We start from the raw sequence: 19,918 nt of genomic DNA, 5'->3' as shown, positions 1-19,918 counted from the left end.
GTCCCTCAACCCTGCTGAATCTAATAACTTTGCTCTTTTTCACATTTACTCTCAACTTTCTCCTTTCACAGATTTTTCCAAACTCAGTCAACAACTTCTGCAGGTTCTCACTCGAATCAGCCACCAGTGCTGTTTCATCGGCAAACAACAACTGACTCACTTCCCAAGCCCTCTCATCAACAAAAAACAGCATACTTGCCCCTCTCTTCAAAACTCTTGCATTTACCTCGCTAATCATCCCATCCATAAACAAATCAAACAACCATGGGGACATCACCCACCCCTGCCTCAAACCGACATTCACTGGGAACCAATCACTTTTCTCTCTTCTTACTTGTGCACATGCCTTACATCCTTGGTAAAAACTTTTCAATTCTTCTAGCAACTTACCTTCCACACATTTATTTATTTTACTTTGTTGCTGTCTCCCGCATTAGTAAGGTAGCGCAAGGAAACAGAAGAAAGAATGACCCAACCCACCCACATACACATGTATATACATACACGTCCACACACGCAAATATACATACCTATACATCTCAACGTATACATATATATACACACAACCAGACATATACATATATACACATGTACATAATTCATACTGTCTGCCCTTATTCATTCCCATCGTCACCCCACCACACATGAAATAACAAAGCCCCTCCCCCCGCATGTGCACGAGGTAGCCCTAGGAAAAGACAACAAAGGCCACATTCGTTCACGCTCAGTCTCTAGCTGTTATGTATAAGGCACCGAAACCACTGCTCCCTTTCCATATCCAGGCCCCACACAACTTTCCATGGTTTACCCCAAACACTTCACATGCCCTGGTTCAATCCACTGACAGCACGTCGACCCCGGTATACCACATCGTTCTAATTCACTCTATTCCTTGAATGCCTTTCACCCTCCTGCATGTCCAGGCCCCAATCACTCAAAATTTTTTTCACTCCATCTTCCCACCTCCAATTTGGTATCCCACTTCTCCTCATTGACTCCACCTCTGACACATATATCCTCTTTGTCAATCTTTCCTCACTCATTCTCTTCATGCGACCATACCATTTCAAAACACCCTCTTCTGCTCTCTCAACCATACTCTTTTTATAACCACACATCTCTCTTACCCTATTATCACTTACTCGATCAAACCACCTCACACCACATTTTGTCCTCAAACATCTCATTTCCAGCACACATACACTCTTAAAACCTTCCACAAAGCATCTCTATCAACCCTATCATGTGCATTCTCCAGATCCATAAATGCTACATACAAATCCATCTGTTTTTCTAAGTACTTTTCACATACATTCTTCACTTCCACTAATCCTCAGGCACTTTACCATGATCCATACATACACTGCATATCCTTACCAACCAATCAACAACAGTCTTTTTGTTCTCCCTAAAATTTAATGATACTCTCACCCCAACTAGCCCTCTTTTTCAACCCTTGCACATTTCTTTTGACCTCCAGCCATTTTCTTTTATACATCTTCCAGTCATTTTCACTACTTCCCTGCAAGTATCATCCAAACGCCTCTCTTTCCTCTTTCACCAACAACTTTGCTTATTCATCCTACCACTGACTACCCTTTCTAATCTGCCCACCTTCCACCTTTCTCATGTCACATGCATCTTTAGTGCAAGCCATCACTGCTTCCCTAAATACATCCCATTCCTCACCCACTCCACTCACATCATTTGCTCTCACCTTTTACCATTCTACACTCTATATCTCCTGGTATTTCCTCACACAAGTCTTCTTTCTAAGCTCACTTACTCTCACCACTCTCTTCTCACTGACATCCTTTTTTTTTTTTTTTTTTTGAAAACATATACAAATCTTCACCTTCGCCTCCACGAGACAGTGATCAGACATCCCTCCAGCTGCCCTTCCCAGCACTTTAACATCTAAGAGTCTCTCTTTTACATGCCTCACAATAAACATATTTCATTAATTTATTATACTTTGTCACTGTCTCCCATGTTAGCGAGGTAGTGCAAGGAAACAGTTGAAAGAATGGCCCAACCCACCCACATAAACATGTATATACATAAACGCCCACATACGCACATATACATACCTATACATTTCAAGGTATACATACATATACATACACAGACATATACATATATACACATGTACATATTCATACTAGCTGCCTTCATCTATTCCCGTTCCCATCCCGCCATCAATTAATATGTAATCCAATAATGCCCTTTGACCATCTCCTCTACTCACATATGTATACTTATGTATATCTCTTTTTAAACCAGGTATTCCAATCACCACTCCTTTTTCAGCACACAAATCCATAAGCTCTCCCCCATTTCCATTTACATCACTGAACACCCCATGTACACCAATTATACCCTCAACTGCCATATCACTCACCCATGCATTTAGATCATCCATCACTAAAACTCAGTCTCATGCATCAAAGCTGCTGACACACTCACTCAGCTGTTCCAAAACCACTTACCTCATGATCTTTCTTCTCATGACCAGGTGCATAGGCACCAATAATCACCCATCTCTCTCCATCAACTTTCAGTTTTACCCACATCAATCTTAAATTTACTTTCTTACACTCTATCACAAACTTCCATAACTCCTGTTTCTGGAGTAGTGCTACTCCTTCCTTAGCTCTAGTCCTCTCACTAACCCCTGACTTTACTCCCAAGACTTTCCCAAACCACTCTTCCTCTTTACCCATGAGCTTCGTTTCACTAAGAGCCAGAATGTCCAGGTTTCTTTCCTCAAACATACTACCTATCTCTCCTTTCTTCTCATCTTGGTTACATCCACACACATTCAGACACCCCTATCTGAGCTTTCGAGGAGACTGAGCACTCCCCGCTTGACTCCTTCTGTTTTCCTTTTTAGAAACTGAAATACAAGGAGGGGAGGGTTTCCTCTTTAGTCACCTTCTATGACACTTGGGGAATACATGGGAAGTATTCTTTCTCCCCTATCCCCAGGGATATACACACATATATACATAAATGCCCATATACATACATAACATATAAACATATACATTTCTTTCTTTCATACTATTTGCCATTTCCCGCGATAGCGAGGTAGCGTTAAGAACAGAGGAGTGGGCCTTTGAGAAAATATCCTCACCTTGCCCCCTTCTCTGTTCCTTCTTTTGGAAAATTAAAAAAAAAAAAAAAAACAAGAGGGGAGGATTTCCAGCCCCCCGCTCCCTTCCCCTTTAGCTGCCTTCTACAACACGCAGGGAATACGTGGGAAGTATTCTTTCTCCCCTATCCCATACACATATACATATTCATATTTGTTTGCCTTCAGCCCACTCCTGGCACCACCCTGCCCCACAGCCAATGACTATGGAGGTATATGACCACCACCTGCCTCAGTATCAGGGGGGGTTAATGACAGATGCATAGTGAGTCAACATTTAAGTGCTTGTTACGTTGCAATCCTCTGAGCCAGGTTGCTGTCTTTTCTTTCTGACTCACCCACACGTGGACTTCTGGCATTCTGACCATAAATATACAATCCCTCCTTCTCATAAATAACACTTGACTGCTTAACTGACAAAACTCATTCTTTGTGACTAGACTTTCCTGCAGTTAGCACTGTGTGCTAGCCCTGCCTTTTGGCAAAATGGTAGGAACAATAGATAGAAGTAGCAGGAAGGAACATTTAGGTAGGAGAATTAGGTAGAAATAGTAGATAGGAACACTAGGCAGGAGTATTAGGTAGTAGTATCCACTAGGAACATTAGCAAGGAGCCTCTGCAAACACTGTGCTAGAGTTGCCCTCTGCCAGTGGCCTGTTAAGGGTGATGCACTAACAGGTAAGGAGCAGCACTGGAGTTCACTAGTTACGGAGACTATTGTCATGGTCACCCCCTTGAGGGAGTTCCATATGGGAAGAGGTGTCAGAGATATAAATAGATAGATCGGTAAGGCAGCAGTTGTTACATCCATGGTTATGGAGAATGGTAGAAAAAGGATACAAACATTATGGGCAATAGCAAAAAGGGAGGTAAAATGGGCAGTAATGAGGCTGAAGGTAGGTAAGGCACCCGTGTGGATGGGATTACAGCTGAAATGCTGAAGCATGGAGGAGAAAGTATAATAGAGTGGATGCATTTCATTCATAATCTAAAATGACTTCAGAATGTTGTGCCTAAGGACAGGGTGAAAGCTATTACTGTTCCTTTATTCAAATGAAAAGGTGCTAAGGGTGTATGTAGTAATCATAGGGGAATAAGTCTAGTAAATTAGTCTTTCAACCCTATACCCAGCTCTGGTGATTGATTTGCACATCAGAACTGCTGCGAAGCTCCATCAGAGATTCCTCTGGCTTCATCCTGGCCAGGCATAGTTCACCATCTTTTGGGTCCCAACATGCCTGCTCATAGTCCTTGCTAACTGAGGACACGTAACAGCAACACGCAACAAATATCCCTGGGGATAGGGGAGAAAGAATACTTCCCATGTATTCCCTGCATGCCATAGAAGGTGACTAAAAGAGGAGAGAGCAGGGGCTGGAAATCCTCTCCTCCTGTTTTTAATTTTCCAAAAGAAAGAACAGAGAAGGGGGCCAAGTGAGGATATTGCCTCCAAGGATCAGTCCTCTGTTCTTACCGCTACCTCACTAATGTGGGAAATGGCGAATATGTCTGAAGAAAAAAAAAGTATGGTAAATACCAAGTGTAGGCAAAAGTGATGGAAGTGACATTACAGAATAAGTGAGGAGCAAGAGGGGTTCCAAGAAAGGTAGGGGATGGGTGGATCAGATGTCTGTGGTGAAAATGACTGGAAGAAGTATGAAGCTTTCACAGATCTGGAGAAGGCATATGACAGATCTGGAGAAGGAATATGACAGAGTTGAAAGAAATGCTTTATGGGATGTATTTACGGTATATGGGGTAGGGGGACAAGTTTGGATGGTGTGAAAGAATTCTAGAGAATAGCAAGGGGATGTGTAAGACTGAATGGAGAGTTGAGCTAAAGTTTCCATTTACATGTGGGACTTAGGCAGGGTTGTGATATCACCATGGCTTTTCAACATATATATAGATGGAGTCTATATATATGGAGTCTATATATAAAAAAAAAAAAAAAAAATATAGATGGAGTCATAAGAGAGATGAAAGGAAAACTAGGGAAAGTGGGTGCAGTGATGGAGTGTGGTAATGAGGTACAGTGCCTTGTAAAAAAAGCCTGTTTCTGGATGATACTGCATCTTTACTGAGTGTGGAGTTGCAGAAGGTAAAAATGTGTTTTATGATGTGTGTAAAGATAGGTAACTGACAGTAAATCCAAGCATAAGTAAATTAAAGGTGCCTGAAAGGAAACTGTGTAAAAGTAAAGATTCTGCGCAGCCTTTTCAAGAGAAAGAAAGAACTGTACTAAACTGTGTTACAGATATGAGGTAGACACACTAGCTGAGGTGACAATATATGTATTCAGAAGCTGTCTTGAGTAAGTTTGGTGATATGGAAGGAGAGATATGGAAGAGAGCAGTGCATGACAGAAGAGTCAGTGGGTCCCATGACAGAATAATGAAGAGCAGAGGTCTAAGTATGGAAGTGAAGAAAGGTTTAAGGGTAAGCACAGTCCTCCAGACTAAGACCTATGTTGCTGAAACACAGAAATGGAATAAGTCACAAAGGTCAAGATTCCAGGATATAGAAATGAGCTATTTGATAAGAGTATGTGATATGACTAAACAGAATGAAGAAAGAAATGATGTTGTGTATGAGAGACTTGATGTGGCAGGATATGCACATGGAATGAATTGTGAAGTGGTAGAGTGGGTGAAACGTAATTCTTTTATGCAGTTTGTGGCATGTGGAAAGACTGCAAGACAGGGAATTTACAAAGATAAAGTATGATGGTAGAAGAGGAAGACCACATGCAACTAAGGAAAAGAGTGGAAGAGTACTGGATGGAGACAAATGGTGGCAGAACATATGGAATGGTGTGTGTGAGAAAGACATTTAAGGATAGGACTAAGTGAAAACTCTTTTGCTATGGCCAACCCTGTGACAGAAGTGGCCAAGAAAAAGGGGAAACCAAACTGAAGATGGAAAAAAGGAGAGAAAAAGACTTGAGTGGATGGGGCCTGACAATGAAGGAGGGTGAAAGGCATGCACATGAGAGAGAGAGAGAGAGAGAGAGAGAGAGAGAGAGAGAGAATCTATATATCTGATGCCCATTCCTTCTACGAACTCCAATCAAAGGGTGGCCACTGCAAAAGTCTCCACTCATCCCTTTCCTTACATGCCTCCCTCACATACAGCATTCCACACATTCTTCCTGTTTCTCTCCCTCCATTCTGTCACAGGTGGTCTCCCACTCACACCAACACCTTTAATTGTGCTATCATACTCTCTCCTTGTAAGCTACCAGTCTTGTGTTCTTTCCAATTGCCCAAACCACCTCAAATTATTGTGTTTCACCCATTCTATCACTCCATAATTCATTCTCTTTGCATTCCTTGCCATACCACATCTCTCGTACATCCTTTCATTTCTTACATCATTCCACCTAGTCACATCATATTCTTTTCTCAAATATCTCATTTCCACAGCCTGGATTCTTGACTACTGTGATTCCTTCCACGGCCATGTTTTGGCTGCATAGGTCAGAGTTGGGAGGACTATGCTGTACCTTAGTCCTCTCTTCACTTCCATACTACACCTCTACCTTTCATTATTCTATTAAGGGACCCAATGACTCTTCTACCCAGTACTGTTCTCTCCCTTATCTCTCCTTCCATATCACCACACTTTTCCAACACAGTTCCCAGATACTTAAATTACCTTACTTCTTCCAGTCCCCCCCCTTCCATAGCTCTACTTAGTACACTTTTTTCTTTCATGCTACTTGGTTTACAAAATCTATACTTTCACTCTGTTTCCTTTCAAATACCATTATCTTACTTTTACTTGCCTTTACCTTCAATTTCCCCACTTATAAATACCATAAAACACACTTACAACCTTGTGCAACTCTTCACTCTCTGCAAACAACATAGTATCATCCACAAAAGAGCTTGCCACTAGCCACCATATCTCACTGCCACACTCCATCTCTGCACCCCTTTTCCTTAATTTTGCTTTCATATCTCTTATCACTCCATCCATATATATATATATATATATATATATATATATATATATATATATATATTTTTTTTTTTTTTTTTTTTTTTATACTTTGTCGCTGTCTCCCGCGTCTGCGAGGTAGCGCAAGGAAACAGACGAAAGAAATGGCCCAACCCCCCCCCCCATACACATGTACATACACATGTCCACACACGTGTATACATACCTACACAGCTTTCCATGGTCCACCCCAGACGCCTCACATGCCTTGATTCACTCCACTGACAGCACGTCAACCCCTGTATACCACATCGCTCCAATTCACTCTATTCCTTGCCCTCCTTACACCCTCCTGCATGTTCAGGCCCCGATCACACAAAATCTTTTTCACTCCATCTTTCCACCTCCAATTTGGTCTCCCTCTTCTCCTCGTTCCCTCCACCTCCGACACATATATCCTCTTGGTCAATCTTTCCTCACTCATTCTCTCCATGTGCCCAAACCATTTCAAAACACCCTCTTCTGCTCTCTCAACCACGCTCTTTTTATTTCCACACATCTCTCTTACCCTTACGTTACCTACTCGATCAAACCACCTCACACCACACATTGTCCTCAAACATCTCATTTCCAGCACATCCATCCTCCTGCGCACAACTCTATCCATAGCCCACGCCTCGCAACCATACAACATTGTTGGAACCACTATTCCTTCAAACATACCCATTTTTGCTTTCCGAGATAATGTTCTCGACTTCCACACATTTTTCAAGGCTCCCAAAATTTTCGCCCCCTCCCCCACCCTATCCGCCATTTCCCGCGACAGCGAGGTAGCATTAAGAACAGAGGACTGGGCCTTTGAGGAAATATCCTCACCTGGCCCTCTTCTCTGTTCCTTCTTTTGGAAAAAAAAAAAAAAAAAAAAACGAGAGGGGAGGATTTCCAGCCCCCCGCTCCCTTCCCTTTTAGTCGCCTTCTACAACACGCAGGGAATACGTGGGAAGTATTCTTTCTCCCCTATCCCCAGGGATATATATTTATATATATATATATATATATATATATATATATATATATATATATATATATATATATATATATATATTCATTTTTTATTATTATACTTTGTCGCTGTCTCCCGCGTTTGCGAGGTAGCGCAAGGAAACAGACGAAAGAAATGGCCCAACCCCCCCCCATACACATGTATATACATACGTCCACACACGCAAATATACATACCTACACAGCTTTCCATGGTTTACCCCAGACGCTTCACATGCATTGATTCAATCCACTGACAGCACATCAACCCCAGTATACCACATCGCTCCAATTCACTCTATTCCTTGCCCTCCTTTCACCCTCTTGCATGTTCAGGCCCCGATCACACAAAATCTTTTTCACTCCATCTTTCCACATCCAATTTGGTCTCCCTCTTCTCCTCGTTCCCTCCACCTCCGACACATATATCCTCTTGGTCAATCTTTCCTCACTCATTCTCTCCATGTGCCCAAACCACTTCAAAACACCCTCTTCTGCTCTCTCAACCACGCTCTTTTTATTTCCACACATCTCTCTTACCCTTATGTTACTCACTTGATCAGACCACCTCACACCACACATTGTCCTCAAACATCTCATTTCCAGCACATCCACCCTCCTGCGCACAACTCTATCCATAGCCCACGCCTCGCAACCATACAACATTGTTGGAACCACTATTCCTTCAAACATACCCATTTTTGCTTTCCGAGATAATGTTCTCGACTTCCACACATTCTTCAAGGCCCCCAGAATTTTCGCCCCCTCCCCCACCCTATGATCCACTTCCGCTTCCATGGTTCCATCCGCTGCCAGATCCACTCCCAGATATCTAAAACACTTCACTTCCTCCAGTTTTTCTCCATTCAAACTCACCTCCCAATTGACTTGACCCTCAACCCTACTGTACCTAATAACCTTTCTCTTATTCACATTTACTCTTAACTTTCTTCTTCCACACACTTTACCAAACTCAGTCACCAGCTTCTGCAGTTTCTCACATGAATCAGCCACCAGCGCTGTATCAAAAAGCCACGATGACATCACACAGCCCTGCATGGGATGAAAAAGAGGGCAAAAGGTTGCAGGGTGAGTCACTACCAACAATTTCTGGGAGAATGCAAAGGGAAGGGTTTAATAGTGAGAAAAATCAAAGGATAAATGGGAGCATCAGTGAAGCAAGCAGATGAGGACGTAGGATCAGGCAGCATTGAAGTAAAGGCAGATGGAGTGAGATAACTGAATGCACTCTACAAATAAGAATGGCAAATGGGGGGGGTGTATTGGACAGGAAGATTTGTTAAGTGCAAGTTATCGCAAACTGTTTGGTAAAACAAGTAGTAGTGAAAGCTTAGCATATGATAAAGTGTGGTAAAGTATCCAGAGTGGATGGGATTGCATTTGACTTCAAGTAAGAGTGTGCATTACTAATTAGTCAGTTAAGATTTTTAAAGTATGTATGGCTCATAGTGAGATGCCTGAGGACTAGAGAAATGCCTGTATAGTTCTCCTGTACAAAGGCAAGGGGAATGAAAGTGAATGTTTGAACTGTTCGTTGGGTGTGCATGGTAAGTTGTATGGGAAATTGGTGACTGAGAGGATGGTGGTTTGCACAGAGCATCAAACAAGGGAGGAACAATGTAGTTTCAGGAGTGGAGTAGGATGTGTAGATTAAGTGTGTGCTGTGAAGAATGTTGTGTGAGAAATACTCAGGGAAACAGAGATATCCGTAGCATTTATGAATCTACAAAAAGCCTTTGACTGGGTTTAGAAACATACTATATGGAGGGTTAAAAAATATATGGTGTGGGGGGAAATCTCATATGACAACGAGGAGAAGAAAGAGAGGAGGTAGAGTGGTTCCATGTAGAGTCCATGACAAGGGTGTGATGTCACCATGACAGTTTGTTTATGGTTGGGGTGGTGAGAGAGGCGAATATGAGGATTTTAAAACAGGCAGGCCCACAGTCTGTTGGGGGCTGTGGGGGACTGGAGAAGCAAGTCATTTACTGTTTGTGAATGAAAAGGCACTGGTGGCAGATTTAAGTAAGACTGCAGAAGCTGATTTATGAGTTTGGGAGTGTGTAAAAGGAGAAAGATAAAACTAATTGTGTAATATCAGTTATTAACATTTGCTGAGGAAAGAGACAAGTTGGTTAGAGTGAGAGTTTGAATGAACAGAACCTGGAGGAAGTGCACATGGTAGCAAATGGAATCATGGAAAATGAAGGGAGCCATATGGTGAGTGTGGGTGGCAAGTGCCCTAGTTGCATAGATGAAATGGTGGAAAGAAAGGTTACTGTCTGTGTAGGCAAAGATGGATATATTTGATTTATGGATGCAAGGCATAGAATCAAGATGATAGTATACAAAAGATGGTAAACATGCAAGAAAGGAAATGTTTTGGGTCAATATGAGGTGTGAGGAGGGTTAATCAAATGAGAAATGAAAGGATAAGAGAATGATATGGTAGTAAGAGAAGTATGTATGAGATAGCGAAAGCAGGCATGCTAAAATGGTTTGGAAATACGGAGAGGATGAATGAGAAAAGGACGACTAAGAGGGTATACAAGTTGGATGTGGAAGGAACAAGAAAACAGGGAACTCCAAGAAGGAGGAGGGATGGTGGAAAAAAGGTCTTGAGTGTTTGGAGCCTGAACAAGCAGGAGAATTCGAGGCATGGAGGGGAAAGAGTGAAATGAAAAGATATGGTGTATGGGGTGCTATTCTGGCAATTTTGGCCACTTCTTCATCTGCTCCAGGCGCTACCTTGCTAATGCTAACTTGCCTCTTGTCCTATATCTGGCCTGTAAGGTTCCATATGTTCCTGAATATGAGCTGGTCTGTATGGTGGCCACAGTGGTTCTTCAACTTTTGGTTCTGCTGGTTTGAACTTCTTTACAGGATGATGAAGCCTGGAAAAAAAGATGAAAACAGATTATAGTACTCTTCAAGTTTATGGTTAATTCTAATACAATTATTTTTATTCACTTCACATATTACATACTGCATATCTTAAGTCATGTTAAAATTTTTCATAATGCAGAATAGTAACCATTCCAATTATGGTTTTCCAGCAAAAGTTAAAAGCTTGTTCAATTTTGCATGAAGTCCTAAATTTTTGCAACAACTTTAAAGTTAATAAGAGTAGCATTATCATTAATCCAACCTTTTTATGCCTATTCACCTACTTATCCATACAAATAAAATTCACAGCCATTCATCTACTCTGGCATAAACAAAATCCTCTTCCATTCTGATAACTGCATATTTGTAAACATTGAAAGATTATTGAACAACCTGTGCTTGCTCATCTGTTCTGTTTCTGCTTAAAAAGCAAAATTTTCCTTCTTGGAAGCTAGCATTGATACATCTCATCCCAAAAAAGGTGACCATTCTGAACCATCTACCTACTGTCCTACTGCTTTGACATCTACCATTCCCAAAGTCTATGAATCCCTCCTCAACTCCTATTTCCTTAGACATCTTGAATCTGATCACTAGTGCAGCTTCCATAAGGCAAGATCCACAGGCAGTATCCTTTCCCATCTCACTAAAGTCTGGCCATCATAACTGAAAGGTTATAGCAAATCTCATGAGGTTGCCCTTGACACATCCAAAACTTCTGACAGGGTGCTATCTCTAAGCTCCCCTCTTTCAGCTTCCTTCCCTTACTTTGCTTCTTCATATCTAGCTCCACCTCCAGCCAATCTATCTCTGTAGTTATTGATGGATCAGCCTTCCCCACTTTCTCCATCAGCAATGGTGTCCTTCAAGGTTCTGTCCTGTTTATTGATGGATCAGCCTTCCCCACCTTCTCCATCAGCAGTGGTGTCCTTCAAGGTTCTGTCCTGTTTATTGATGGATCAGCCTTCCCCACTTTCTCCAACAGCAGTGGTGTCCTTCAAGGTTCTGTCCTGTCTCCAACACTTTTTTTCTCCTTCTAATAATGATTTCCTCTTCCAAAAATACTCAAACACTCATACACTGACAACTCAACACTGCATTCATCTACACCCTTCAATTCCACTCCAACTCTCACTCAATCTGCATCTTGTCTTTCCACAACTTTTTCAATAAACTCTAATTTGGACAGGATATCTCAGTGGGGTAGGCAAAATCTAAATAAGCTTAATGCCTCACAAGATCCAGTTTTTACCCAACTCTCTGTCAAAAACTTACAACTCTCATCTCTCCTTTAACAGTTCTGTAATTCCACCTCTTGGCTCAATGAACATACTTAGTATTACTTAACATCCACTCATTCTTGGAAACCCCATGTTACAGACATAACCAAGTCTGCCTCTAAGAAACTGGGTGTCCTGTTTAGATGTCTAAATTTCTCCTGAACAGTTGCTCCGTTTATACAAAGGACTGATTCATCCTGGTACAGAGTACTACTCTCACATCTGGGTTAGTTCTAGTTCCACATCCTCACTTGACAGAGTCAAGTCAAAAGCAGTCCAACTTACAACTTCTTCCAAGCTAACTTCAAAGCTTGACCCACTTGCCCTACGCCGCAATGTTGGTTCACTCTACCTCTTCCATAGGTATTATTTTGATTTTTGCCCAAGAGATCTGGCTGTTTGTGCTCCCCAACCACTAGACAGACCACATGATACTTAGTAAACTGCTGTGTCACATGATTACTGGGTGGCCATTGGCAACTCATGGGTGGGCCATTATGATAACTGCTTCTGGCAACTCATGGATGGGCCATTTTGATAACTATTTCTTTCCATGCTCCTTGAAACTTTGGAATTCTCTACCTTCTCTTGTCTTTCCCAATAACTATGACCAGGTACATTTTAAAATTTTTTTCACTTCCTTCAAAATTCGTAAATACTTTCCTTTGTCTCTTCCTTTTTCCCTTTCATAATCCTCTCTACACTTCAATTAAGGGATGGGCTTGACATATTCTTTTTTTTGTGTGTGTGTGTATGTGCTGTGAAGGGCACTACACTGAAGTTTTATTTCATCTTTTCACTTAAACTGATCTAATTACCAAAACATTAACTTCTACAGTTTTTAGTAATACAAATTCCACAATATGATGCAGGCACCTGAATAAAGACAATAATACAGGGAAGAAAAATCCAAAATGCTCAGGACCTTAGCAATGCTGGATTTCTGAATAGGTACTTCAGCACACAACTAGCACAAGGAAATCTCATATTGATAATATTTCCATTCTTATCACATATTATCATTATCATTATTATTATCATTATTATTATTATCATTATCATTATTATACTTTGTCGCTGTCTTTCATTTTTGCCCAAGAAATCTGGCTGTTTGTGTGCCCTAACCACTAGCTAGACCACATATACTTAGTAAACTGATGTGTCACACGATTACTGGGTGGCCACTGGCAACTCATGGGTGGGCCATTATGATAACTGCTTCTGGCGACTCAAGGAAGGGCCATTTTGATAACTGTTCCTTTCCATGCTCCTTGAAACTTTGGAATTCTCTATCTCTCTTGTTTTTCCCAATAACTATGACCAGGTACATTTCAAATTTTTTTTCACTTCCTTCAAATTTCGTAAATACTTTCCTTTGTCTTCCTTTTTCCCTTTCATAATCCTCTCTATACTTCAATTAAGGGATGGGCTTAACTTTTTTTTTTTTTTTGTGTGTGTGTATGTGCAGTGAAGGGCACTGCACTGAAGTTTATTTCATCTTTTCACTTAAACTGATCTAATAACCAAAACATTAACTTCTACAGTTTTTAGAAATACAAATTCCACAATATGATGCAGGCACTTGAATAAAGACAATAATACAGGGAAGAAAAATCCAAAATGCTCAGGACCTAAGCATTGCTGGATTTCTGAATAGGTACTTCAGCACACAACTAGCACAAGGAAATCTCATATTGATAATATTTCCATTCTTATCACATATTATGTGATTGGTTCTCAGTAAATGTAGGTTAGGTTTGCGGCAGGGGTGTGTGATGTCTCCATGGTGGCTTAATTTGTTTATGGATGGGATTGTTAGGAGGTGAATGCAAGAGTTTTGGAAAGAGGGGCAAGTATGCAGTCTGTTGTGGATGAGAGAGCTTGGGAAGTGAGACAGTTGTTGTTCGCTGATGATACAACGCTGGTGGCTGATTCATGTGAGAAACTGCAGAAGCTGGTGACTGAGTTTGGTAAAGTGTGTGAAAGAAGAAAGCTGAGAGTAAATGTGAATAAGAGCAAGGCTATTAGGTACAGTAGGGTTGAGGGTCAAGTCAATTGGGAGGTAAGTTTGAATGGAGAAAAACTGGAGGAAGTGAAGTGTTTTAGATATCTGGGAGTGGATTTGGCAGCAGATGGAACCATGGGAGCGGAAGTGAGTCATAGGGTAGGGGAGGGGGCGAAAATTCTGCAAGCCTTGAAGAATGTGTGGAAGTTGAGAACATTATCTCGGAAAGCAAAAATAGGTATGTTTGAAGGAATACTGGTTCCAACAATGTTGTATGGTTGCGAGGCGTGGGCTATGGATAGAGTTGTGCGCAGGAGGGTGGATGTGCTGGAAATGAGATGTTTGGGGACAATATGTGGTGTGAGGTGGTTTGATCGAGTAAGTAATAATAGGGTAAGAGAGATGTGTGTTAACAACAAGAGTGTGGTTGAGAAAGCAGAAGAGGGTGTTTTGAAATGGTTTGGTCACATAGAGAGAATGAGTGAGGAAAGATTGACCTAGAGGATATATGTGTCAGAGGTGGAGGAAACGAGGAGAAGTGGGAGACTAAATTGGAGGTGGAAAGATGGAGTGAAAAAGATTTTGAGTGATTGGGGCCTGAACATGCAGGAGGGTGAAAGGCATGCAAGGAATAGAGTGAATTGGAATGATGTGGTATACCGGGGTCGACGTGCTGTCGATGGATTGAACCAGGACATGTGAAGCGTCTGGGGTAAACCATGGAAAGTTGTGTGGGGCCTGGATGTGGAAAGGGAGCTGTGGTTTCAGTGCATTATTACATGACAGCTAGAGACTGAGTGTGAATGAATGTGGCCTTTGTTGTCTTTCCTAGCGCTACCTTGCACACATGAGGGGGGAAGTGGTTGTTATTCCATGTGTGGCGAGGTGGCGATGGGAATGAATAAGGGCAGACAGTATGAATTACGTACATGTGTATATATGTATATGTCTGTATGTGTATATATATGTATACAATGAGATGTATAGGGATGTATATTTGCGTGTGTGGATGTGTATGTATATACATGTTTATGTGGGTGGGTTGGGCCATTCTTTCGTCTGTTTCCTTGCGCTACCTAGCTAATGCGGGAGACAGCGACAAAGCAAAATACATAAATAAATAAATTATTACTATCATTATTATACTTTGTCGCTGTCTCTGACTTTTGCCCATGAAATTTGGCGGTTTGTGTGCCCCAACCACTAACTAGACCACATGATACTTAGTAAACTGCTGTGTCACACGATTACTTTGTGGCCACTGGCAACTCATGGGTGGGCCATTATGATAACTGCTTCTGGCAACTCAAGGGTAAGCCATTTTGATAACTGTTTCTCTCCATGAACCTTGAAACTTTGGAATTCTCTACCTTCTCTTGTCTTTCCCAATAACTATGACCAGGCAAATTTTAAAAAGTTTTTCACTTTCTTCAAAATTCATATATACTTTCCCTTGTCTCTTCCTTTTTCCCTTTCATAATCCTCTCAATATATTTTCATTTGTGTGTGTGTATACAGTGAAGGGCACTCTGAAGTTTATATCATCTTTTCACTTAAACTGATCTAATAACCAAAACATTAACTTCTACACTTTTTTAAATACAAATTCCGCAATATGATGCAGGCATCTGAATAAAGACAATAATACAAGGAAGAAAAATCCAAAATGCTCAGGACCTAATCACCGCTGGATTTCTGAATAGGTAGTTCAGCACATAACAAGCACAAAGAAATCTCATATTGATAATATTTCCATTCTTATCAAATATTATAATTACTATCATCATTATACTTTGTTGCTGTCTCCCGCGTTAGTGAGGTAGCCCAACTCACGAAAGAATGGCCCAACCCACCCACATACAAATGTAAATACATACACGTCCACATGCACATATACATACCTATACATTTTAACGTATACATATATATACATACAAACACATATACATATATACACTTGTACATAATTCAAACTCGCTGCCCTTATTAATTCCCGTCGCCACCCTCCCACACATGAAATGACAACCCCCTTCTCCCGCACACACGCAAAGTAGCACTAGGAAAAGACAACAAAGGCCACATTGATTCACACTCAGTCTCTAGCTGTCATGTATAATGCACTGAAACCACAGCTCCTTTTCCACATCCAAGCCCCACAAAACTATCCATGGTTTACCCCAGACACTTCACATGCCCTGGTTCAATCCAATGACAGCACGTCGACCCCAGTATACCACATCGTCCCAATTCACTCTATTCCTTGCATGCCTTTCACCCTCCTGCATGTTCAGGCCCTGATCACTCAAAATCTTTTTCACTCCATCTTTCCACCTCCAATTTGGTCTCCCACTTCTCATTCCCTCCATCTCTGACACATATATCCTCTTGGTCAATCTTTCTCCACTCATTCTCTCCATGTGACCAAACCATTTCAAAACACCCTTTTCTGCTCTCTCAACAACACTCTTTTATTACCACACATCTCTCTTACCCTTTTGTTAATTAGTTGATCAAACCAACTCACACCACATATTGTCCTAAAACATCTCATTTCCAGCACATCCACCCTCCTCCACACAACTCGATAGCCCACGCCTCGCAACCATATAACACTGTTGGAACCATTATTCCTTCAAACATACCCATTTTTGATTTCTGAGATAATGTTCTTGACTTCCACACATTCTTCAAAGAAGTGGAAGTGAATCATAGGGTGGGGGAGGGCGTGACAATTCTGGGAGCGTTGAAGAATGTGTGGAAGTCGAGAACATTATCTCGGAAAGCAAAAATGGGTATGTTTGAAGTAATAGTGGTTCCAACAATGTTATATGGTTGCGAGCCATGGGCTATGGATAGAGTTGTGCGGAGGAGGGTGGATGTGCTGGAAATGAGATGTCTGAGGACAATATGTGGTGTGAGGTGGTTTGATCGAGTAAGTAATAATAGGGTAAGAGAGATGTACATTTATTCATTTATCTATTTTGCTTTGATGCTGTCTCCCGCGTTTGCGAGGTAGCGCAAGGAAACAGACAAAAGAAATGGCCCAACCCACCCCCATACACATGTATATACACACACGTCCACACACGCAAATATACATACCTATACATCACAATGTACACATATATATACACACACAGACACATACATATATACCCATGCACACAATTCACACTGTCTGCCTTTATTCATTCCCATTGCCACCTCACCACACATGGAATACCATCCCCCTCCCCCCTCGTGTGTGCGAGGTAGCGCTAGGAAAAGACAACAAAGGCCTCATTCGTTCACACTCAGTCTCTTGCTGTCATGCAATAATGCCCGAAACCACAGCTCCCTTTCCACATCCAGGCCCCACACAGCTTTCCATGGTTTACCCCAGACGCTTCACATGCCCTGATTCAATCCACTGACAGCACGTCAACCCCGGTATACCACATCGATCTAATTCACTCTATTCCTTGCCTGCCTTTCACCTTCCTGCATGTTCAGGCCCCGATCACTCAAAATCTTTTTCACTCCATCTTTCCACCTCCAATTTGGTCTCCCACTTCTCCTCGTTCCCTCCACCTCCGACACATATATCCTCTTGGTCAATCTTTCCTCACTCATTCTCTCCATGTGCCCAAACCATTTTAAAACACCCTCTTCTGCTCTCTCAACCACGCTCTTTTTATTTCCACACATCTCTCTTACCCTTACATTACTTACTCAATCAAACCACCTCACACCACACACTGTCCTCAAACATCTCATTTCCAGCACATCTACCCTCCTGCGCACAACTCTATCCATAGCCCACATCTCGCAACCATACAACATTGTTGGAACCACTATTCCTTCAAACATACCCATTTTTGCTTTCCGAGATAATGTTCTCGACTTCCACACATTCTTCAAGGCTCCCAGGATTTTCGCCCCCTCCCCCACCCTATGATTCACTTCCGCTTCCATGGTTCCATCCACTGCCAGATCCACTCCCAGATATCTAAAACATTTTACTTCCTCCAGTTTTTCTCCATTCAAACTTACCTCCCAATTGACTTGACCCTCAACCCTACTGTACCTAATTACCTTGCTCTTATTCACATTTACTCTTAACTTTCTTCTTCCACACACTTTACCAAACTCAGTCACCAGCTTCTGCATTTTCTCACATGAATCAGCCACCAGCGCTGTATCATCAGAGAACAACAACTGACTCACTTACCAAGCTCTCTCATCCACAACAGACTTCATACTTGCCCCTCTTTCCAAAACTCTTGCATTTACCTCCCTAACAACCCAATCCATAAACAAATTAAACAACCATGGAGACATCACACACCCCTGCCGCAAACCTACATTCACTGAGAACCAATCACTTTCCTCTCTTCCTACACGTACACATGCCTTACATCCTCGATAAAAACTTTTCACTGCTTCTAACAATTTGCCTCCCACACCATATATTCTTAATACCTTCCACAGAGCATCTCTATCAACTCTATCATATGCCTTCTCCAGATCCATTAATGCTACATACAAATCCATATGTTTTTCTAAGTATTTCTCACATACATTCTTCAAAGCAAACACCTGATCCACACATCCTCTACCACTTCTGAAACCACACTGCTCTTCCCCAATCTGATGCTCTGTACATGCCTTCACCCTCTCAATCAATACCCTCCCATATAATTTACCAGGAATACTCAACAAACTTATACCTCTGTAATTTGAGCACTCACTCTTATCCCCTTTGCCTTTGTACAATGGCACTATGCACGCATTCCGCCAATCCTCAGGCACCTCACCATGAGTCATACATACATTAAATAACCTTACCAACCAGTCAACAATACAGTCACCCCCTTTTTTAATAAATTCCACTGCAATACCATCCAAACCTGCTGCCTTGCCGGCTTTCATCTTCCGCAAAGCTTTTACTACCTCTGTGTGGTAATAAAAAGAGTGTGGTTGAGAGAGCAGAAGAGGGTGTTTTGAAATGGTTTGGTCACATGGAGAGAATGAGTGAGGAAAGATTGACCATGGGGATATATGTGTCAGAGGTGGAGGGAATGAGGAGAAGTGGGAGACCAAATTGAAGGTGGAAAGATGGAGTGAAAAAGATTTTGAGTGATCAGGGCCTGAACATGCAGGAGGGTGAAAGGTGTGCAAGGAATAGAGTGAATTGGAATGATGTGGCATACCGGGGTCGACGTGCTGTCAACGGATTGAACCAGGGCTTGTGAAGCGTCTGGGGTAAACCATGGAAAGTTCTGTGGGGCCTGGATGTGGAAAGGGAGCTGTGGTTTCAGTGCATTATACATGACAGTTAGAGACTGAGTGTGAACGAATGTGGCCTTTGCTGTCTTTTCCTAGCGCTACCTTGTGCACATGTGGGGGGAAGGGGTTGTTATTTCATGTGTGGCAGGGTGGCGATGGGAATGAATAAAGGCAGACATTATGAATTATGTACATGTGTACATATGTATATGTTTGTGTGTGTATATATATGTATACGTTGAGATGTATAGGTATGTATATTTGCGTGTGTGGACGTGTATGTATATACATGCGTATGTGGCTGGGTTGGGCCATTCTTT

At 41.7% G+C, this 19,918-nt stretch overlaps 1 protein-coding gene across 3 annotated transcripts in view; it reads right to left on the bottom strand.

Moving 5' to 3' along the window:
• skd (mediator complex subunit skuld) overlaps nucleotides 1-19,918 on the bottom strand; it is a 722,241-nt gene that overhangs the window by 291,847 nt on the left and 410,476 nt on the right. For all 3 annotated transcript variants that reach the window (XM_071664981.1, XM_071664980.1, XM_071664979.1), the window contains one exon: nucleotides 10,927-11,053. In XM_071664981.1, the coding sequence (XP_071521082.1) occupies nucleotides 10,927-11,053 (127 nt within the window). The remainder of the gene's footprint in view (nucleotides 1-10,926; nucleotides 11,054-19,918) is intronic.

The sequence above is a fragment of the Panulirus ornatus genome, chromosome 9, assembly GCF_036320965.1.
Source record: "Panulirus ornatus isolate Po-2019 chromosome 9, ASM3632096v1, whole genome shotgun sequence".
NCBI lineage: Eukaryota > Metazoa > Arthropoda > Malacostraca > Decapoda > Palinuridae > Panulirus > Panulirus ornatus.
Note: the sequence above shows the minus strand (reverse complement) of the source record. Positions and strands in the feature narration are given on the sequence as shown.